Consider the following 19,992-nt stretch of genomic DNA (forward strand, 5'->3'; position numbering starts at 1 on the left):
CACTGTCATCAATGTATCTTCCATTATTCTAATCTTTTCTTCCTCACAAAACAAATCTTTTTCGTTTTCATCTATATCTTTTCTTGCAACTGTATCTCGGTTTAGCAAATTCTCAAAATGTTCCATCCATCTCTCCTTAACTCTTTCCTTATCCATGGCCCCCTTCCTATCTTTAACTGGGCCAGGTCCGGATTGTCTACTCCCAGTCAATTTATTAATATGCCAGTACAATATATTACTATATATTACTATTATGCCGTCTAGCTGTATCTTCCAGATCCTCAGCAATTTTATCCATGCCTCCACTTCACACCTTTTTAGTTAATATTTTAATGCTTTTTCTACTTTCTTTACATTCCATTTGTTTTCATATGACTTATCACTTAGATAATTCTTGTACCAACCCTTCTCCACTCTATTAAATGTAAAGCTTTTTCACTAATATTCCTAACTGCAATCTTAAATTTCTTCCCTAGGATACCATTAGCAACTTCAAAAATTGTTTTTCTAAAATTATTCCAACCATCTTCAATATTGTCAAATTTTAAACTCTCAAGTTTAGTATTCAACTGTTCCTGGAAAATATTTAACAAATTCTTATCCTGAAGTCTACCAACATCATAACTTCCTCGGGGGAATTTACCCTTCAAAAATTTCAGCTTTAAATTAACCCTAGACAATACTAGATTGTGATCTTTACATCTAACATAATTAACAGCACTCCTATATACCCTAATATCTTGTACTAATCCTGCCAGTCATCGGTTTACTATAATAAAAGCAATAAGGTTTGCTGTCTTACCATCACGTGAATACCATATCAAGTTATAGGTCATTTTATGACCAAACCTGTATTGGTTATAACTAGGTTGTTATACTTACCAAATTGCAACAGTCTGTAGCCATTACTGTTTTCTTTTCCTGCACCAAATTTACCTAGGCTCTGGTATCATCTATCACTATTTCTACAGACTGGGGGTTAAAATCTCCTTGTAGAAACATCGTATTTCTACCTGGGACCCTGTCTATTTGCTCCAGTAATTGTTAGTAAAATTCATCGGAGTCTCTAGTATCTCCATCAGTCGGTTCAACAGGGGCTTATATTACTATAACTGATACCCTGAACTTTTTCGTCATAAAATGAGCAATTAGTATTCTATTATTAATACCTTCCCAGCCTCAACAAGGCTTAGCAGCTTCCTTATTCATCATGAGTCCTACTCCCTGTCTATGTATCCCATCCTTCCTGCCTGAGTACACAAATTCTAAACCACCTAATTTCTTGCTTCCTACCCCTGGGATATGAGTTTCTGAAACTACTAATAAGTCCAGTTCGAATCGTCTGGATTCGTCAGTCAAAATGCCTTTACGATAGTCGTTTTTTAACGTCGTCCTTTATTCAAAAGCACTTTAATTTGCTCTGAGGTATTCACATGTTATCCCGAACACACTCAAAAAGTAATATTTAATTAAGACCTGGTTTTTCTGTGTGCACTCTCAGATAATCAGCTTAGCCTAAGTGAGATAAACTACTATGCAGGTATATTTTAATTAAATATTTAATATATAGAGTTGGTTAGGTTAAGTATTTAGTTAATATAATACTTTCTGGGTACATAATATATACATATATATATATATATATATATATATATATATATATATATATATATATATATATATATATATATATATATATATATATATATATATATATATATATATATATATATATATATATATATATATTTGTTGCAAAAGTTTTATATTTTCATCATATTTAGGTATATTTCATTATGATTAACCCATTTTCATTTCTTGAGTGTGGTCTGGATAACACGTAAGTACTTGCTCTGAAATACATGTAAAATATATGTATGATCATATATGACAAATATTTATATATTTTTGGATGTTTTTTCCTCTGAATGGTGCAATTACTTTATTGTGGAAGTTCTGCAAGCCAATATATTTACTCATTACTATTTCACACAGGTAGAAATTGTGTAATGTTTATGAAGTTGTAGGTGTTCTTTAACTGCAATCTTTGCCTTTTATTAAATAAAAAAAACGAGTTTTTTTAACTGAAAGTAAGGAGCGACATTAAAACTTAAAACGCACAGAAATTACTTCGTATATGAAAGAGGCTGCTTCCTCATCAACGCCCCGCTCTTTACGCTAAAGTTTGACTCTTTCTCTCAATTCTTCTTTTTAAAACAGTAAAAAACTTTAGCGTAAAGAGCGGGGCGTTGATGCGGAAGCAGCCTCTTTCATATGCGAAGTAATTTCTGTGCGTTTTAAGTTTTAATGTCGCTCCTTACTTTCAGTTAAAAAAACTCGTTTTTTTTATTTAATTTCTGAACGTTTTTGAATCAATGCATGTTTTGATTTTGGCTCTCCGCAGAGGAATAATCAAAACGAAATTTGCATTTCGTTTTGGCTGGCTAAATGGGGGGCTAAATGGCTTTCTCATAATTTTGATCGAATGATTTTGAGAAAAAAAGAGCGGGGGCGAAGCCTAGTTGCCCTCCGATTTTTTGGTTAATTAAAAAGGCAACTAGAACTTTTAATTTTTTACGAATCTTTTTATTGGTAAAAGATTTACGTAACTTATAAATTAGCTTACGTAAAGAACTTTTGTATTCTCATGTTTTTATTACATATATGAGGGGATTCGCCCCATCGTCAGTACCTCGCTCTTTACACTAAAGCTTAAATTTTATCCCAATTCATTAAGAATGACCCCTGAATCACAAAAGCCGTAGAATAAATAGTTGAAATTACTAAAAATACTTTAGCGTAAAGAGCTAGGTATTATAAGGAGGTGAGCCCCTTATATGGGTAATAATTTCTGTTTGTTTTAAGTTTTATTGCTGTTCCTTACTTCCAGCTGAAAAAGCTTTTTCAGATTTATTTTTTAATTTTTTAATTTTAAATAATGCTAGTAAATCCTGCTCTCCCTTCATGGAAGTTTTCTTCTCCCATGACAAATTCTCGATGGAAAGTTCCCCCAGCATATCCCCCTCTTCTCAACCCCTCCCCCCCCAACCAAAAAAATCCTCCTGAAAAGGCCTGTATACTTCCCAATAACCATTACTATATGTAAGCACAGGTCAAAGTTTGTAACTTGTTGCCCCTCCCACGGGGACTGTGGGGGAGTAAGTCGTCCCCAAAGACATAGTTATAAGGTTTTTCGACTACTTTGAATAAAATGGCTATCTCAGAATTTTGATCTGTTGACTTTGGGAAAATAATTAGCGTGAGAGGGGGCCTAGGTGCCCTCCAATTTTTTGGTCTCTCAAAAAGGGCACTAGAACTTTTCATTTCCGTTAGAATGAGCCCTCTTGAAACATTCTAGGACAACTGGGTCGATACGATCACCCCTGGGAAAAAAAACAAAAAACAAAACAAAAAAACAAAAAAACAAATAAACACGCATCCGTGATCTGCCTTCTGGCAAAAAATGCAAAATTCCACATTTTTGCAGATAGGAGCTCGAAACTTCTACAATAGGGTTCTCTGATACGCTGAATCTGATGGTGTGATTTTCGTTAAGATTCTATGACTTTTAGGGGGTGTTTCCCCCTATTTTCTAAAATAACGCAAATTTTCTCAGGCTCGTAACTTTTGATGGGTAAGACTTAACTTGATGAAACGTATATATTTAAAACCAGCATTAAAATGCGATTCTTTTGATATAGCTATTGGTATCAAAATTCCATTTTTTAGAGTTTTGGTTACTATTGAGCCGGGTCGCTCCTTACTACAGTTCGTTACCACGAACTGTTTGATATTGGGTGTAATCAAAATCAGCAGAATGGTATCAGAAAAATCGGAATCTTACCACAAACCATATAGCTCAAGCTACAGGAGCAAGGTCCAAACCAAGGTCCAAATATTAACGAGTGTAAGTAAATAAGAAAAAGAAAATGTTTCTTCTCACCGAACAAAAGCCTTGGATAACTCTTAAAGTAATCAAAATTCCAACGTTCCATCTTGCAGCTAGCGGAATAAAAAACGACAGTATTGAATAAATTCCCATTCCAAACAGAATAATTTTCTTGCTGCTACCACGATCTCCAAGAAATCCTCCAACGATTTGAGAAGAGCAGAAGCCCCAGTAAACTGATCCAAGGACGAGTGCCTGCAATTCCTTGTCCCATTCAAATTCTCCCATAATGATACCATCCTTAAAATACAATATGTTATACATCAATTTTAAGGAATCATTGAAGAGCTATAAAAAGAAACTTATTTATATATACTGTATTTTATGCATTGAAAATAAGACAGACTTTAAATTAGCATCGAGTTTCTGAAACAGTGAGAGGCGCAGCACTAGACAGCGAATAGCGGCAAGTGTTAACACCTCACAAAATTTGGAAATTGCAAATATTTGCCTAAATTTTTGGTGTTGTAACGGCTTTAAAATTACATCTTTAGAGCCTCATTTTAAACTACTCTAGCCCCAAGTGAATCATAGGCAAAGGTAGAGATTTTTGGTAGTGAAAAGAAGTGGTAAGTGCATAAAGATTCAAACATTTGTGTTTCAAAATATTTTTTTCTGAAACTTAAGACTCATCGAAAACCTTCAGCATCTCTTCCATTTTATCTTGGATGTTTGAACGTTTGGATTTAAGTTTATTCTGCATAAAAATAACAAAAATCTTGCAACACAAAATGAAAATTTATATACAACGAAACGAAAGAAAACCAAAAAAGACATGTATTTCAATAAGCTAATTATTGTTCCAAAAGGAATCAAATTACAAAAAATATATTTTTCCAACTAACAGCAAAGAGCAACATCAAAACTTAAAATGAAGGGACATTATTGAGTATATGAGAGGCCTACCCCTTCTTCAGACCTCACTCTTTACACCAAAGTCTTAAACTTCTTTCGAAATACCTCTCATTCCAATTCAAATTCAACTGTGTGTCATCCGTCTTTGTTTGAAAATGGTGACAAAAATTAAAACTTTAATGTAAAGAAAGTGTTGAGGAGGGGAGAGCCTCCCTCATTTATAGAATAATTTCTGTTAGTTTTAAGTTTTAATGTCCCATCCCTCCACCCGTGTAAAGTTTCTACTCTCCACGGAAGCTATCTTCTCCACAAAAAATTTTCCCATTGGATAATTTCATCTCTCGCAGAAAATCCCCCCTCCCACCAAAAAGATCCATATATCTCCCAACAACAAAAACTATACATATTCAATCGTGAAATCATATAAATTCCTGTCCTTTCCCAAGGGACTATGGAGGATCATGTCATCCCCAAAGTCATAGTTATTGGACCTTTCAGCTATGTAAATTCAAATGACTATATCCAAATTTTGATCGGATATATTTGGGGAAAAAAGAAGCGTAGGAGGGATGTTAGTGGCCCTCCAACCTTATCCGGATGTTAGTGGCCCTCCAACCTTATCCGTCAATTAAAACATGCACTAGAACTTTTAATTTCTGATCCAATAAGCTCTCCCTCAAACTTCTAGGATCCCTGGCTCAGTACAAATATCCCTGGGGGAAAACAAGAAACAACTAAACGCGCATCCGTGATCTTCTTCTGGCATAAAATTGTACATAGGACCTTGAAACCTCTAAATAAGGATTCTATGATATTGAATCTGATGGTGTGATTTCCATTAAGATCACTTAACGTTTGGGGGTATTTTCCCCCTTTTTCAAATTCAGAAAATTTTTATCAGGCATGTAACTTTTGAAAGGTAGCATTCAACTTAGGAACGTATTTGGAATCAGCTCACAAATTTATTCCATTTGATGTATCTATTATTATCACAATTTTGTCTACTTCGACAAGGTCCTACGAAGCAGGAACCATATTTTTTTTGCTTTTGAAGATAATTCTGAACAAGAGTATGTGGAGTGGGCCTTAAAAAGAGCCTCCATACAAGCAGCAAGCCTTTGGTCACTCCATCAGACAATTTTAGTTCTCAAACCTGCCAAAAGGAGCGTTAATGGCGCTAGTGTCTTTTTTTCCTCGTTACTAAGAGGCACACGGACACATTGGTATATTTTCTTCTTTCGATAGGGTATACCATGGCATTTGTCTTTATTTCTATGAGAAACGTTCAACGAGGGGATGTCAACAATCCACCACCCTAAAAGTTTAACTTTTAACTTTAATTTGGTAATAAACACAGTTTCTCCAAGGTTTGTTCAACAGTATTTTTGTTTCCAGTGTTTGTTTAACAGTATTATTATTAACATTATTTTTCTAACAGTATTTTTTTAAGTCATTGAGGTAAGGGGTACCTTAGAACAACGTATAGAGACATAGTGGAGTCCTCACCGCAGCGTATATAAATCACCATCTCTTTTTCTTAGGGATTCTCCGAAACTTGATGTACCCATACTGAATTCTTAAGGGGTGCTACATAGCAAACCCCTTATCCAGCATTCGCAATCTCTTGCTCGCAATGTTGCTTTAAAGCCAAATCAAAAGGCACTGTGCGTATGGTCGCCAATATGACTCCTCAGCAATATCTCGACTGTGGGTATTAAGTTGAAACTTTAGGGACTTTCTTAAATTTAAGCTTTTTTCTAATTTCTTATTCTAGCATACTTTTGTATTTTTATGGATCGACAGAAGAAGTCCCCAGGGTCATATTTTGAGGGTCCCACTCTATTTCAGGGGGCTTTTGGGCCGACCATCCTCTTGGAATTTATTTAACTTGTATATCCTTTCTATTATCTTAAAAAGAAAATCAAGTCATTGAGGTACGGGATACCTTACAACATCGCATAGGTTGCAAACAAAGATGGATAGATTCCTGATCAGGAATAACAAGAAGCCGAATGATGGTACCCAAAACTCTGAACCTGCACCTAAGAAGAAGAAATATGACGAATCATCGGTCAAAGTGCGTCGATATTTGTCAGAATACCTAGGGCTCGGATTTAGTGCGACAAAGTCTGATCCAGTGAATGCACAGTGCGTTCTTTGTGGTCAAGTCTTGGCCAACAGTTCCATGAAACCTGCGCATATGAACCGGCATCTCAGTACTGTGCACCCTTTTCATGTCGGTAAGCCTATAGAGTTTTTCAAGCGTAAACAAGAAGCATTCGCTAGTAACTGTTTGGAAATTGCAAAAGTGGCATCAGTTTCTTCAAAGGCTCTCCGGGCTTCGTATGCTGTTTCATATTTAGTTGCGAAACAGAAAAAACCGCACACCATCGCCGAATGTCTGATATTACCAGCACTAGTGAAAGTCAGTGAAATAATGTTTGACACGAAAACTGCTACTGCCCTTCAGTCTATACCTGTGTCGAACAATACCATTTCAAGAAGGATAGAAGACATTGCAAGCGATATTGTCATGCAGGTTATTGAGCAAATAAAGTTGACGAAGATGCTTGTGTTACAGCTTGACGAAAGCACGGATGTGTCAGGTGAAGCCCAGGTGATCGTCTTTGTTCGATATCAAGATTGTTCTGACATAAGAGAAAATATTCTGTTTTGTCAAAACCTACAGTCAAGAACAACAGGAGAAGAACTATTCAAGGTGATTGACAAATTCTTCGCAGAAGGGGGCATCTTGTGGGACTGGTGTCTATCAGTTTGCAGTGATGGAGCTGCCGCCCTAACAGGGAAGAATAATGGGCTCATGGCCTGGATAAGGAAGAAAAATCCAAAGGTGAAGTGGTTGCACTGCATCATTCACAGGCAAGCTCTTGCATCGAAAAGGATGAACGCACATCTGCACGAGACCCTCAACGAGGCTGTAAAAGTGATCAACTTCATCAAAGCCCGACCACTGAACTCAAGAATGTTCAAGTTGCTGTGCCAAGAGATGGGTTCAGAACATCAACATTTACTTCTGCACACAGAAGTTCGCTGGTTGTCTCGTGGGAAGATTTTAAACAGACTTTTCGAGCTTCGACAAGAAGTTCATATGTTTCTTCTGGAGCAAAAATCTGCATTCAGTTCACTTTTTGAAAACCAGGACTGGGTCTGCAGGCTGGCCTATCTTGCGGATATTTTCGACAAACTGAATGACTTGAATCTGTCAATGCAAGGTTTCCGGACGGACGAACTCTCCCTGAATTCGAAGATGTGTGCTTTCATCAAGAAATTGGAGTTCTGGCTTAAAAAGGTTCAAAGAAACAGCGTTAGTGTCTTCCCGACCCTTGACAAGTTTGCGGACGATAGTGAAATTGATAACCTCAACACAATCTGTAATTGTATTCGGGAGCATCTGACAAAGTTGCGAGATGAACTTGTGTCATATTTCCCATCGATTATGAACCAAGATAGAACGCAGGATTGGATCCAAAATCCATTTGTTGAAGACGTGACCTCAAGCTCCGGTCTTAGTGACAAGCTTACAGAGAATCTGATCGAACTTGCCAGTGATCGCGCCTTAGAACTGAAATTCCAAAATGTAACTGTTTCCCAGTTTTGGCTGGAGGTGAAAGGAGAATACAAGGAACTAAGTGAAATCGCCATGTCTGCTTTGTTACCATTCGGATCCACTTACCTTTGTGAAGTGTCATTTTCGGCAATGTCATTGATCAAAACCAAACACAGAAACAACTGAGTGTATAAAATGACCTTATAATTGCCGTTAGTGACATCGAGCCAAGATTTGATAATATTTTAGCAAAAAAGCAGCCTCAAGTTTCTCATTGATTTTGTACGTACATTTAAGCACCGTCATATTGGACAATAAATCTTGTGTTTTTGAAAATCTGATTTTAGTTAAGAAAAAAGTAAAACAACGATTCTCAAGAAAGGGGTACGCAAACTTTTTGGGCCTTGACTAGGGGTACGCGGACCGAAAAAGGTTGGGAACCACTGGCATAGAGACATAACGGAGTCCTCACCGCAGCGTATAGCATTAGCCATCTCTTTTTCTAAGGGATTCCTCGCAACTTAGTGTAACCATTCTGAATTTCTTAAGGGGTTCCACATTGCAAACCCCTTATCCAGCATTCGCAATCTCTGTTTTTTAGTCGGGGCATACGACATCATTTTCAGGGGGTCAGTCACTCTCTCTGAACGGTGCACCTATACTGAAAGGCCTAGGAATTTTTATTTTAGAAGTTCTAGCTTTAAAGTTTTTCCTCAGAAATTTTTGTTTTCTAGAAATTTTACAAAAGCCTAAGATTTAAAAATTTAGTTTTAAAGCTTTAGTGTGAAAGTTTTAGTCTCAAACTTTTTGTATTCAAGTTTTGATTTTAAAGTTTTGTTTAAAGTTTAAATTGTAATATTTTAGTTTCAAAGTCTAATTTTTAAGGATTTATTCTGGAAAATTTTAGTTTTAGACCTATAGTTAGAAAACTTGCGTTTCAAAGTATTAGTTTTAAAGTTTTGGTTTTACAGTTTTGTTTTAAAAGTTTAATTTTAGATTTTTAGTTTAAAATTTCAGTTTTAAGGTTTTAATTTCAAGGTTTTAGTTTTAAAGTTTGAGTTTTAAATCTTCACTGTTAGAAGTTTTAGTTTTAAAGGTCTAAATTTAAAGTTCAAGTTTTCGAAGTTCTAGTTTTAAAGTTCAAGTTTAAAGGTTATTGTTTTAAAGTTTCAATTTTAGATGTCTTAGTTTTAGAAGTTCTAGTTTTAAAAGTATAGTTTTGAAAGTTTTAGTTTTAAAGTTTAGTTTTAAAATTTTCAGTTCTAAAGTTATAGTCCAAGATAGGCAGGGAGCCATTGGAAGAATTATGACTATAGGCAGGGTGCCGTTGAAAGCATTATAGCCTTACTACTGACGAAGAAATAGGTTTGCAATCATTGGGAGTGAAAGTCAGCATAATGTTTGGTGTGCTTTAGAGCTAAGGATGTATTGACCTTAAGATATGATAAGAATATAAGGATATATGTAGATATCCTTGAAAGCAAACACAATTCGATAAACATCTGTCTAGGTCGTTTATAAGAAGATTCAATTGAGAAAAGCAAGTTTTGATCCATTTTGGGCTTTATAAATCTTACAGCCCACTTTATTAAAAGGGTTTTATCCTTTTAAATGTATTACTTAATCAGCATGCCCGAAAAATAGCTGAATCAAGTGGAGTCTAAAACAACTTCACACAAATCGTCACAAATCGACACAAATATTTTTTCGTGTTTTTGTCTTCATTCGATGGACTAAGGGGATCTTCTTTCTTCAATTCTACGGGCCTTGTAAGTTTCCCCCAATCATACACTTTGTGTGTAGTATAAAAAATTAGCACCCAAACTTTTTTTAAATGTTTTACCTTCATAGATAGCTGAAAAATATTAAATTAATTTTTTTTTTTTTTGGGGGGGGGGGTCATAGATCGATGCAGCAAAATGAGATTTAAGTCCACTCAGCCAAAGAGCTTGATCTAATTTTAAAGCTGATAGGAAGCCTGGAGCTTATAGGCCCTTTTTAAGGCGTCAGTAAACTTCTGGCCTTTTCTGTCTGAGATGATTAAAATATTTCAAGCACAATGGCTCCTTAAAATCAAGTTGCCTATGTTTTCCCCTTTTTTGTGCGTTGGTGTAGCTTGATTCACGGACTCACAAATATAAGTTCCAAGCGGATAAAAAAAAATGTTACTTCTTTGGGCTAATCTGAAACAATATTGACCCTCTTTTGAGCCCCAATTTGAAGGATCACGTTCTTCCAAGAAATTATTATTTGATAAATTTCAAGGGTCAAAATTTAGGCCCTGTTTTCCGGCCTGCCATTAGGGTTCTTTTAAACCCAGGAGCCAACAGATGCATGATTTAAGTCTCTGAGAGAAAAAAAAACAGTTGTTGGCCCTTTGTCAAGGCCTATTGTTTAGCTTGTCAAGGTTTTATTTTATTTATAAGATTCAAAATGGACTAAATACAGGGAAATTAATGGTAAATTGCCCATCTCCAGAATGATCTTAATTGTCTTTCATGAAAGGTAGGAAAATTTGAGCAAAACATTAAATGAACACAAAAAAAATGTAGATTCAGACACCATCTCCCACAAGCTCCCTCTCAAAAGCCCGAGATAAATTATATGATGCTGAAATAATTTTATGGTGTCTCAAATAAAACAACTCATCTGGATGAAGCCTGAAAATTATGATCTGTAGGGACCGTCTGTCTTAGAATTGCACTAACTGCTCTGCGACGACGTATAAATCATTGTGCCAGCCCATTAGTTAACCTTTAAAAATTGGAAGAATCGTGCATTTTTTAAAGGAAGCATGAAAGTTGGTAGACATGTACTTTCGACTGTGCTGAACAAATGTGCTGATCTGAAGGTAGAAAATTCGATAGCTAGAACGCCGTTTAAACGTCCTATAACACTGTGACTTTTCAAACGGGGTCTTAATAGCCCAAGAAAGTCTTTGAGTGAGTAAAAAACGTTCTTGATCCTATTGGTCGTTTCATATTTTATCCTCCTTTTATAAGAACGTTGTATAACGTCACAAAAGATCGTAAGAATTAAAATGGGGTTTTAATTTCCCAAGAAAACCTTGAAATGGGTAAAAAATACTGCTGAGCCCACTGGTCGTCTCACTTTTATCATCAGATCATACGAACATAATCTAAATGTCACAAAACCTGGCGTTCAAATAAAGTTTGTTTTTTACAATCGTCATTTTTAAAATAACAATTTACTGATTTATATGAGTCAGTAACTCAAAACCTTTGATGAGGCCTTCGACTACGCAAAACTAAGAAAATATTTTGGTCACTATAACTTTGTCAAAACGCCGTACAACGCTGCAAATCGTCGAAAAAAATAAAAATGGGGTTTTAATAGCGTAACATACTCTTGAAATGGAAAGAAAAAATTATGCTGATTGCGCTGATCCTCTTACTTTTATCCTCAAATATTTAAAACGTCGTAAAAATGTCATATAACGTCGCCTGTCTGAAAAATAGATTTACTGGTATATGAGAATCTACTACTATTACTAACAACTTACCGCAGCACCAAGCCACCTGAGGCTAATACAGCTATGGACGCTCCTCCTCCATCCCAATGTATTCAAAGCCTCCCACTTTACATCCTCTCAGGAACTTCCCATTTTTCTTAAATCTTTCTTTATGAGATCCCCCCACCACCACCGTGGACAACCAGCTTTCCTTTTAGCCTTTAACAGTTGGCCAAATGGACAATCTTCGGCGATCTGTCATCCTTCAACCGCAGAACATGCCCTAACTATCTCGACCTTTCTTTCAAGGTATCAAAAACTTTTCATTTTCTTCTTTATCTTTTCCTGCAATTCCATGCCGATTCCTAAAATTTCCTTTCCATTTCTCTTAAACTCTTTCCTTATCATTAATTGTGTTCTCGTCCATATATTTAACTGGGACGTGTCCAGATTGACAACTCTCTCAATTTATTAACATGTCAGTGCAATATCTTAATATTATGTCGCCTAGCTGCATCTTCCTGTTCCTTGGCAATTTTATCCAGGGCCTCCACTTCACACCTTCTTAATTCATATTTTAATGCTTTTTCCATTTTTTTTCTTTCCTAAAACACCATGATCAACTTCACAAATTGTTTTCCTAAAATTATTCGATCTATTTCCTACATTATCAAATTTTGAACTCTCCAGTTTAGTATTCAACTGTTCCTCGAAAGTTTTTCTCAAGCTATCATTCTGGAGACAAGGCCTCAATTGTGCTGAAAACTCTTTGAATGGGAGACGAAAGTGTTTTCAGGGGAACGTTGTTAAAACACCGTGGAGCCTAACGTTATATGAAAATTTCAAATGGATTGTTCATGATTAGTAGGGCTATTCTCTTTTGTTACCAGACAAATATCCTATTCTTTTTGGTTCTTTAGCTAAATTAAATTTTCCCTACTCTGAGACTAGTCGTGACAATCCTGCTTTCCTTCTACTTCGTAATCTTTGGTTTTTCCCTTAGCGCAATGTTTTTTTCCCTGGTGGATTTATTAACTTATAGAACTTTATGCAGTACGTTGACCCATACCTGAGAAAAAGATATTTTTAAACATCTTATTTGCCAGATGTTCACAAAAGAGAATTAGTACAAACGAGAATCTTTTACGTAGCATTCTGCAAAGGCCAGGATTGGCTGGACCACTTAACGAGAATAAGAAAGAGCTGTTTGACTTCCTTTCCAAAATTCATTTAGAAAAGATCGACCGAATCAAAGATCGAACTATTTGCTGCAAGAAAATAACTTGTGTTGTTTTCCGACCGAATGATCGATGCTGGAAATTTAAGATATTTTTTTTTTTAATATCCCTTATATCTTATTGTAATAAAAATATTGGTTCATTCACCCAATTTCTTTCTTGTACAGTGCGAAAACTATTCGTTCTTGACGTTTTTGGCATATCCAAAACGTTATCAAATATACTTTTAGTTCTTGGAATCAGTTTGTACAGTCGATGTCCGACTTTTCATTTTTTTTCCGCATTTGGATCGTCAGGACGTCACACAACCTGATGTGACCCGTTGCAATTTTTAAGATTACTGAGATCTGCAATCCTAATTTATGGCCTCTAATTCGATGCTAAAATGGCCATTGCGATCCGAACCTTATTTTTCACTAGTTCTAACAGAAGCTCATTTTATCCGATTGAAGACTTTCATGTACTATCTAAACCCATTTTTAAGAAGCAAAGTTATACAACTTTTTAACGACGTTCTTGTCATCTAATTTGTTGCCTCCCTTTCTAGGAATTTTTAGCATAGTTTAGGCTCGTCTACGGCTTTAATTTACCGACTCTAATATATCAGCAAATCCGTTGTTTGAATTTTTGTGATGTTTGAACGACGTTCTTATGATCTAAGGATAAAGGAAAGACGGCCAGTTGGTTCAGCAACATTTTAAGGCATTTCAAGGCATTCAAAAGGCTTTTAAGACCTTCTCTGGCTATTAAAACCCCATTTGATTATTCACGACGTAAAACGACGTTTTTACAACGTTTTAGTGACAGAGATTTTTGCCTCCAGATCCAGAAGTGTTCAGTACAGTCAAAAGCACATGTCCACCAACTTTCATACTTTCTTGAAAAAATTCACAATTTTCAGGCTTAGAGAAATGTTTCGGAGGCTATATCTCTTGAAACTGAAAGGCGTATATGAGGGAACCTGATGGTTTTAAACGATCAGTTTAAAAAAAAAAGGCCTAAACAGTGTTTGTTGCAAAATAATCTCTTTTGTTACTCAAAATAAATGGTTTTTGAGATTGCAATGGCTAAGTACGACAAGGTGTGAAAAGAAGAAAGATATTCGCAAAAGAGATCCTGACTGTTTCTCATTTTCACTGGCTGAAAATAATCGCTTTTTTCTTCTGTACGAATATCTTTTTCTCATCTTGTTACTTAAAAGGGAATATAGAAGTCCAGCTTCCCATTCATACGAGTCCTCTTGCAACTTTTTAATCTCAGTTGTTCGATGGTTACATCCTCGAAAAAAAACCCCAAAAAACATACATTCTGGATCATCCTTCTCAGAAAAACATAACATTTTGCATTTTTATTATAGTGGATTGAAAGTTCTCTATTGGTTTCCCAATTACGCCAAATTATGAGAATATAAACTTCATTCAAGTTACATCGTTTTTCTAGGTGTTTATTACCCTTTTATAAAATAATTCTATTTTCTTCAATGCTAGTAAACTAAAAAATCACATTAAACTTAAATATTGTTACACTTACTTCCAGTTATTTTCGTGTTTATGAAAAAGAATAATGAAAATACGTCTCATACCAGCCTGAAATACTATGTTTGGTTAACCTTCTGAAAAATCTAGCATAATAATTTATAATACTACCTACAGCAATTATTTTTAAACATCGTACGTACCTATCTCTGAAATGCGTTGTTTTTTAGACAGAACCAGAAAGAATATGTTTTTTGAGAAGCTTCTGAATTTGGCACCAAAGCATAACCGGTAAGATCTTGAAACTAATATTCTATGTTTTAGTTTATCCAAGTCAAATCATTTATTAAAAATTTCGAATGTAGTTATGTGATTGAATTGGCAATATGATCAGCATATTTGGTATCAGATAACTATTGCAGGATAAACCCGCTTAAAAACTTTACACGAAACCAAATTTATTAATTTTTCATGCTCTTTATTTTAAAGAAATTGAACAGGACGTCGGATGATCATCCGTCCATGATGTAATGTATCTCATATATACAAATTTAACACTTTATAATCAACACATATAGTGTATTTATTGGCTCGTATTTTACATTAAAATATAGTTTTTCCAGTAATTATTTATTTGGTTTGTACATATATTTCTCATCATAATGTATGCCCTGTCAGAAATTAAATTAAAAAAACGTTTTCTCAACTGAAAGTAAGGAGCAATATTAAAACTTAAAACGAACAGAAATCACTACGTATGCGAGGGGGGTTTGCCCCCTCCTCAACATATCACTCTTAAAGCTAAAGTTTTTCGGCATTTGAAAAAAGTTGCTTATTGTTCTAATTTAACGATATTGTGTTTCAGGAGTCATTTTTAAAGAAGTGGGACAAAATTTAAACGTTTTTTCTGCCAAAACCATTTCATATAAAAGGAGTGATTGTATAAACTTCAGAGGGGTGTCATTTGATCATAAAAGTGAGAAGCCTTGTAAGAGTCAAAAGTTATTGGAGGGCAACTATCCTCCTTCCCACACCTCTTTTCCCCAAAGACACCTGATCAAAATTTGAGATTGCTGTTTTTTCAAAATAGTTCAAAAGCCAAATAACCATAGCTACGGGGTTGACAAATCCCCCTCCGAGCACCTGAGTAAGGACTGTAAGCTATGCAGATTTCCCATTGTTTACATATTAATAAACAGAAATCCGAAAAATAAGTTTTCAAAAAACAGTAATGGGTCGTATTAAATTTAAGACCAGCAAAAATAAACTCCTCTAATAATTCAAATTCAAAACAACCGGAAATTACTATCAAAGAATAAGCCAAACAAAAAACGAGCAGAAATTAGAATTAAAAAATGCTATCAAACAGTTTGTGGTGGAATTTTGATACCAACAGCTACATTAAAAGAATCGCATTTTAATACTGATTTTAAATATATAAGTTTCATCAAGTTTAGTCTTACCCATCAGAAGTTAGCAACCTGAGAAAAATTGCCTTATTTTAGAAAATAGGGGAAAACAACCCCTAAAATTTATAGAATCTTAACGAAAATCACACCATGAGATTCAGCGTATGAGAGAACCCTGTTGTAGAAGTTTCAAGCTCCTATCCACAGAAATGTGGAATTTTGTATTTTTTACCAGAAGGCAGATCACGGATGCGTGTTTATTTGTTTGTTTGTTTTTTTGTTTTTTTTCTTTTTCCCAGGGGTGATCGTATCGACCCAGTGGCCATAGAATCTCTCGAGAGGGCTCACTCTAACGGAAATGAAAAGTTCTAGTGCCCTTTCTAAGTGACCGAAAAAATTGGAGGGCACATAGGCACCCTCCCACGCTAATTATATTCCCAAAGTCATCGGATCAAAATTCTGAGATATCCATTTTATTCAGCATGGTCGAAAAACCTTATAACTATGTCTTTGGGGACGACTTACTCCCCCACAGTCCCCGTGGGAGGGGCTACAAGTTACAAACTTTGACCAGTGATTACATATAGTAATGGTTATGGGGAAGTGTACAGACGTTTTCAGGGGGATTTTTGGTTGGGGGAGGGTTTGAGAAGAGGGGGATATGTTGTGGGAACTTTCCATCGAGGAATTTGTCATTGGGGAAGAAAATTTCTATGAAGGGAGCGCATAAATATAAAAAAGTTTTTTCAACGGGAAGTAAGGAGCAGCATTAAAACTTAAAACGAACAGAAATTATTACGCATATGAGGGGCTCACCTCCTCCTAATACCTCGCTCTTTATGCTAAAGTATTTTTAGTAATTTCAACTATTTATTCTACGGCTTTTGTGATTCAGGGGTTATTCTTAAGGAATGGGCACGAAATTTAAGCTTTAGTGTAAAGAGCGAAGTAGTGACGAGGGGTTGAACCCCATCATATCCGTAATAAAAACATGAGAATACAAAAGTTCGTTACGTAAGCTAATTGGTAAGTTACGCATATCTTTTACTAATAAAAACATTCGTAAAAAATTAAAGTTCTAGTTGCCTTTCTAAGTAACCAAGAAATCTGAGGACAGCTAGGCCTCCTCCCCCGCTCTTTATTTTCTCAAAATCATTCGACCAAAACTATGAAAAAAAGCCATTTAGCCAAAAAATGAATTTGCAAATTTCGTTTTAATTATTCATCTGCGGAGCGCCAAAATCAAAACATGGATTGATTCAAAAACGTTCAGAAATTAAAAAAAAAGTTTTTTTTTAACTGAAAGTAAGGAGCGACATTAAAACTTAAAACGAACAGAAATTACTTCGTATATGAAAGGGACTGCTTCCTCATCAACACCCCGCTCTTTACGCTTTTTTTTACTGTTAAAGTTGAGTTGAGAGAAAGAGTCAAACTTTAGCGTAAAGAGCGGGGCGTTGGTGAGGAAGCAGCCACTTTCATGTAATTTCTGTTCGTTTTAAGTTTTAATGTCGCTCCTTACTTTCAGTTAAAGAACTTTTTTTTATTTAACTTCTGAACGTTTTTGAATCAATCCATGTTTTGATTTTGGCTTATTTTTTTATTTAATCGAACATGAAGACGACAGATACTGATAAAATAAATAAATAAATCTTAAAATGAGTAAAAATTAAAGGGAATATCCAAGTCAAACTTGCAAAGGACAAAAATGACTATAAACATAAGTTTGGGTATTGCTCCGTTCCCCCTCCACTAGCCTTGAAAGTTCTAAGCGTTATTACGTAATTTGCATTTTGTTGGAAATTACATTTTTTCCACAGTGTGCTTTCATTTTTCAGAGCATCGACGAAAAAAAAATCCCTATAATAATGAAAATGACTGGAAAGAAGTAATGAAAATAAGCTGAACATTACATATGTAATGACAATAAACCTAGAAATCTCGTCAGTTCATGATTTTATTTCACTGATTTTTTTTAATGTTATAAAAAGTAGTGATTTACTAGTTTATATTATACTTCATAATTCATGCTATTTATGTATTTTTCAGATTTTATTCCTATATTATTCACATTCTTAGTACAATTCATAATATATTTTCAGTAAAGGGCAAATGAAGCGAAAGGCGTTCGAACTTTTACGGTTAAGGCTGTGGAGAGAATGTCATCCCCGGAGACATAGATATTTGAGTTTCAGAATATTTTGAACAAGATAGCTATTTCCAAATTTTGGTCATCTCATAAGGGGGAGCTAAAAAAGACATGGAAAGGGGCACTGACCTCTTTTAACATCCTATTGAATATGCACTGAAAGTTTCAGCTTAATGACCTCTGCTGTTAAGTTATTTCAGATACGTCTTTTTGATAGACGTGATGCATATAGTGTGTTTTGATTTAGTTAGAATTCCTCCTTTTCCCAATGATAAATCGTTCATATATCCATTAATCAAATTGCATAATTTACAATCCTTGCCCAAGGGGCTATGAAGGACAGGCATCACCCAAGACGGGGAGGGGGCATGTCTCACCTAACATTTCGCAATTAAAACTTTGCGGAATTTTGAATTTGTGCCCCAGGGGCTGTGAAGACGAGGTCACAATTTCTATTAGTGATGAGGGGAAGGGGTATCTAAAACGGCAAGGAGCTGACTCTCCAATGGTCACTTTTCAACATCACTATAAGCACACCGTGCAATTTTCAACTTAACATCCTCAGCCTTCTTTATTAAATATTGCTGATACACCCTTTTGACAACTAGGATGCAAATAGCGGGCTTTCGTTTTTTTTTTCTACATATATCTCAACGTTTCGTTAAGGTTTAACCTTAATACCTAAGACCATCTTGTTTACCCAGGGTCAAACATGCCTTTTTTTCATGAAAATCTAATATGCAAGTAATGGGCAACTCAAATAACTTACAGCCTTTATTCTGTGGGTCGTGGGAGGAGCCTTTGTCAACACCAGAGGCATAGTTATTTGGCCTCCAAACTATTTTGAACATGATAGTTCTCTCAAGATTTCAATTGGAGGTCATTAAGTGAGAAAAGCATAGGAGGGGTCTGGTCGCCGTCCAATCACAATTGACTTTTAAAAAAGGCTCTAGAACTTTCAATTTCCAATCAATTGAGCCCCCTTCGAAGTTTATACGACTAACACTTCCAGATGAAGTTTAATTGAAAAACAAATAAATCAAACAGTTCGTGGTAACGAACTGTAGTAAGGAGCGACCCGGCTCAATAGTGAACGAAACTCTAAAAAACGGAATTTTGATGCTAAAAGAATGCATCAAAAGAATCGGATTTTTATGCTGATTTTAAATATATAAGTTTCATCAAATTTAGTCTTTGTCAACAAAAGTTATGAGCCTGAGAATATTTGCCTTATTTTGGAAAATAGGAGGAAACACCCCCTAAAAGTCACAGAATCTTAACAAAATCAAACCATCGCATTCGGCGTATCAGAGAACCCTACTGTAAAAGTTTCAAGCTCCTATCTACAAAAATATGGAACTTCGTATTTTTTGCCAGAAGACCGATCACGGGTGCGTGTTTATTTGTTTTTTTGTTTGTTTTTCTCCCAGGAGTCATCGTATCGACCAAGCGGTCCTAGAATGTCGTAAGAGGGCTCATTCTAACGGAAATGAAATTTTTTAGTCCCCTTTTTCAGTGACCAAAAAAATGAAGGGCACCTAGGCCCCATTCCACGCTCATTTTTCCCAAAGTCAGCAGATCAAAATTTTGAGATAGCCATTTTGTTCAGCATAGTCGAAGACCATAATAACTATGTCTTTGGGATGACTTACTCCCCCACAGTCCGTGGGGTTGGGGCTGCAAGTTAAAACTTCGACCAGTGTTACATACAGCAATGGCTATTGGGAAGTGTACACTGTTTTTCAGGGGGATTACTTCGATTTCGGGGATGGGGGGGGTTGAGGGGGGGGGGGCTATGTGGAAGGATCTTTCCTTGGAGGAATATGTCATGGGAGAAGAGAAATTCAAAGATGGGGGCGCAGGATTTTCTAGCATTA

At 35.6% G+C, this 19,992-nt stretch overlaps 1 protein-coding gene across 3 annotated transcripts in view; it reads right to left on the bottom strand.

The window, feature by feature from the left end:
• LOC136031119 (uncharacterized transporter slc-17.2-like) overlaps nucleotides 1-19,992 on the bottom strand; it is an 89,049-nt gene that overhangs the window by 24,329 nt on the left and 44,728 nt on the right. For 2 of the 3 annotated variants that reach the window (XM_065710434.1, XM_065710433.1), the window contains exon 3: nucleotides 3,944-4,237. In XM_065710434.1, the coding sequence (XP_065566506.1) occupies nucleotides 3,944-4,237 (294 nt within the window). The remainder of the gene's footprint in view (nucleotides 1-3,943; nucleotides 4,238-19,992) is intronic. The other variant, XM_065710435.1, reaches the window with a different exon arrangement.

Source organism: Artemia franciscana, chromosome 9 (assembly GCF_032884065.1).
Source record: "Artemia franciscana chromosome 9, ASM3288406v1, whole genome shotgun sequence".
Classification (NCBI taxonomy): domain Eukaryota; kingdom Metazoa; phylum Arthropoda; class Branchiopoda; order Anostraca; family Artemiidae; genus Artemia; species Artemia franciscana.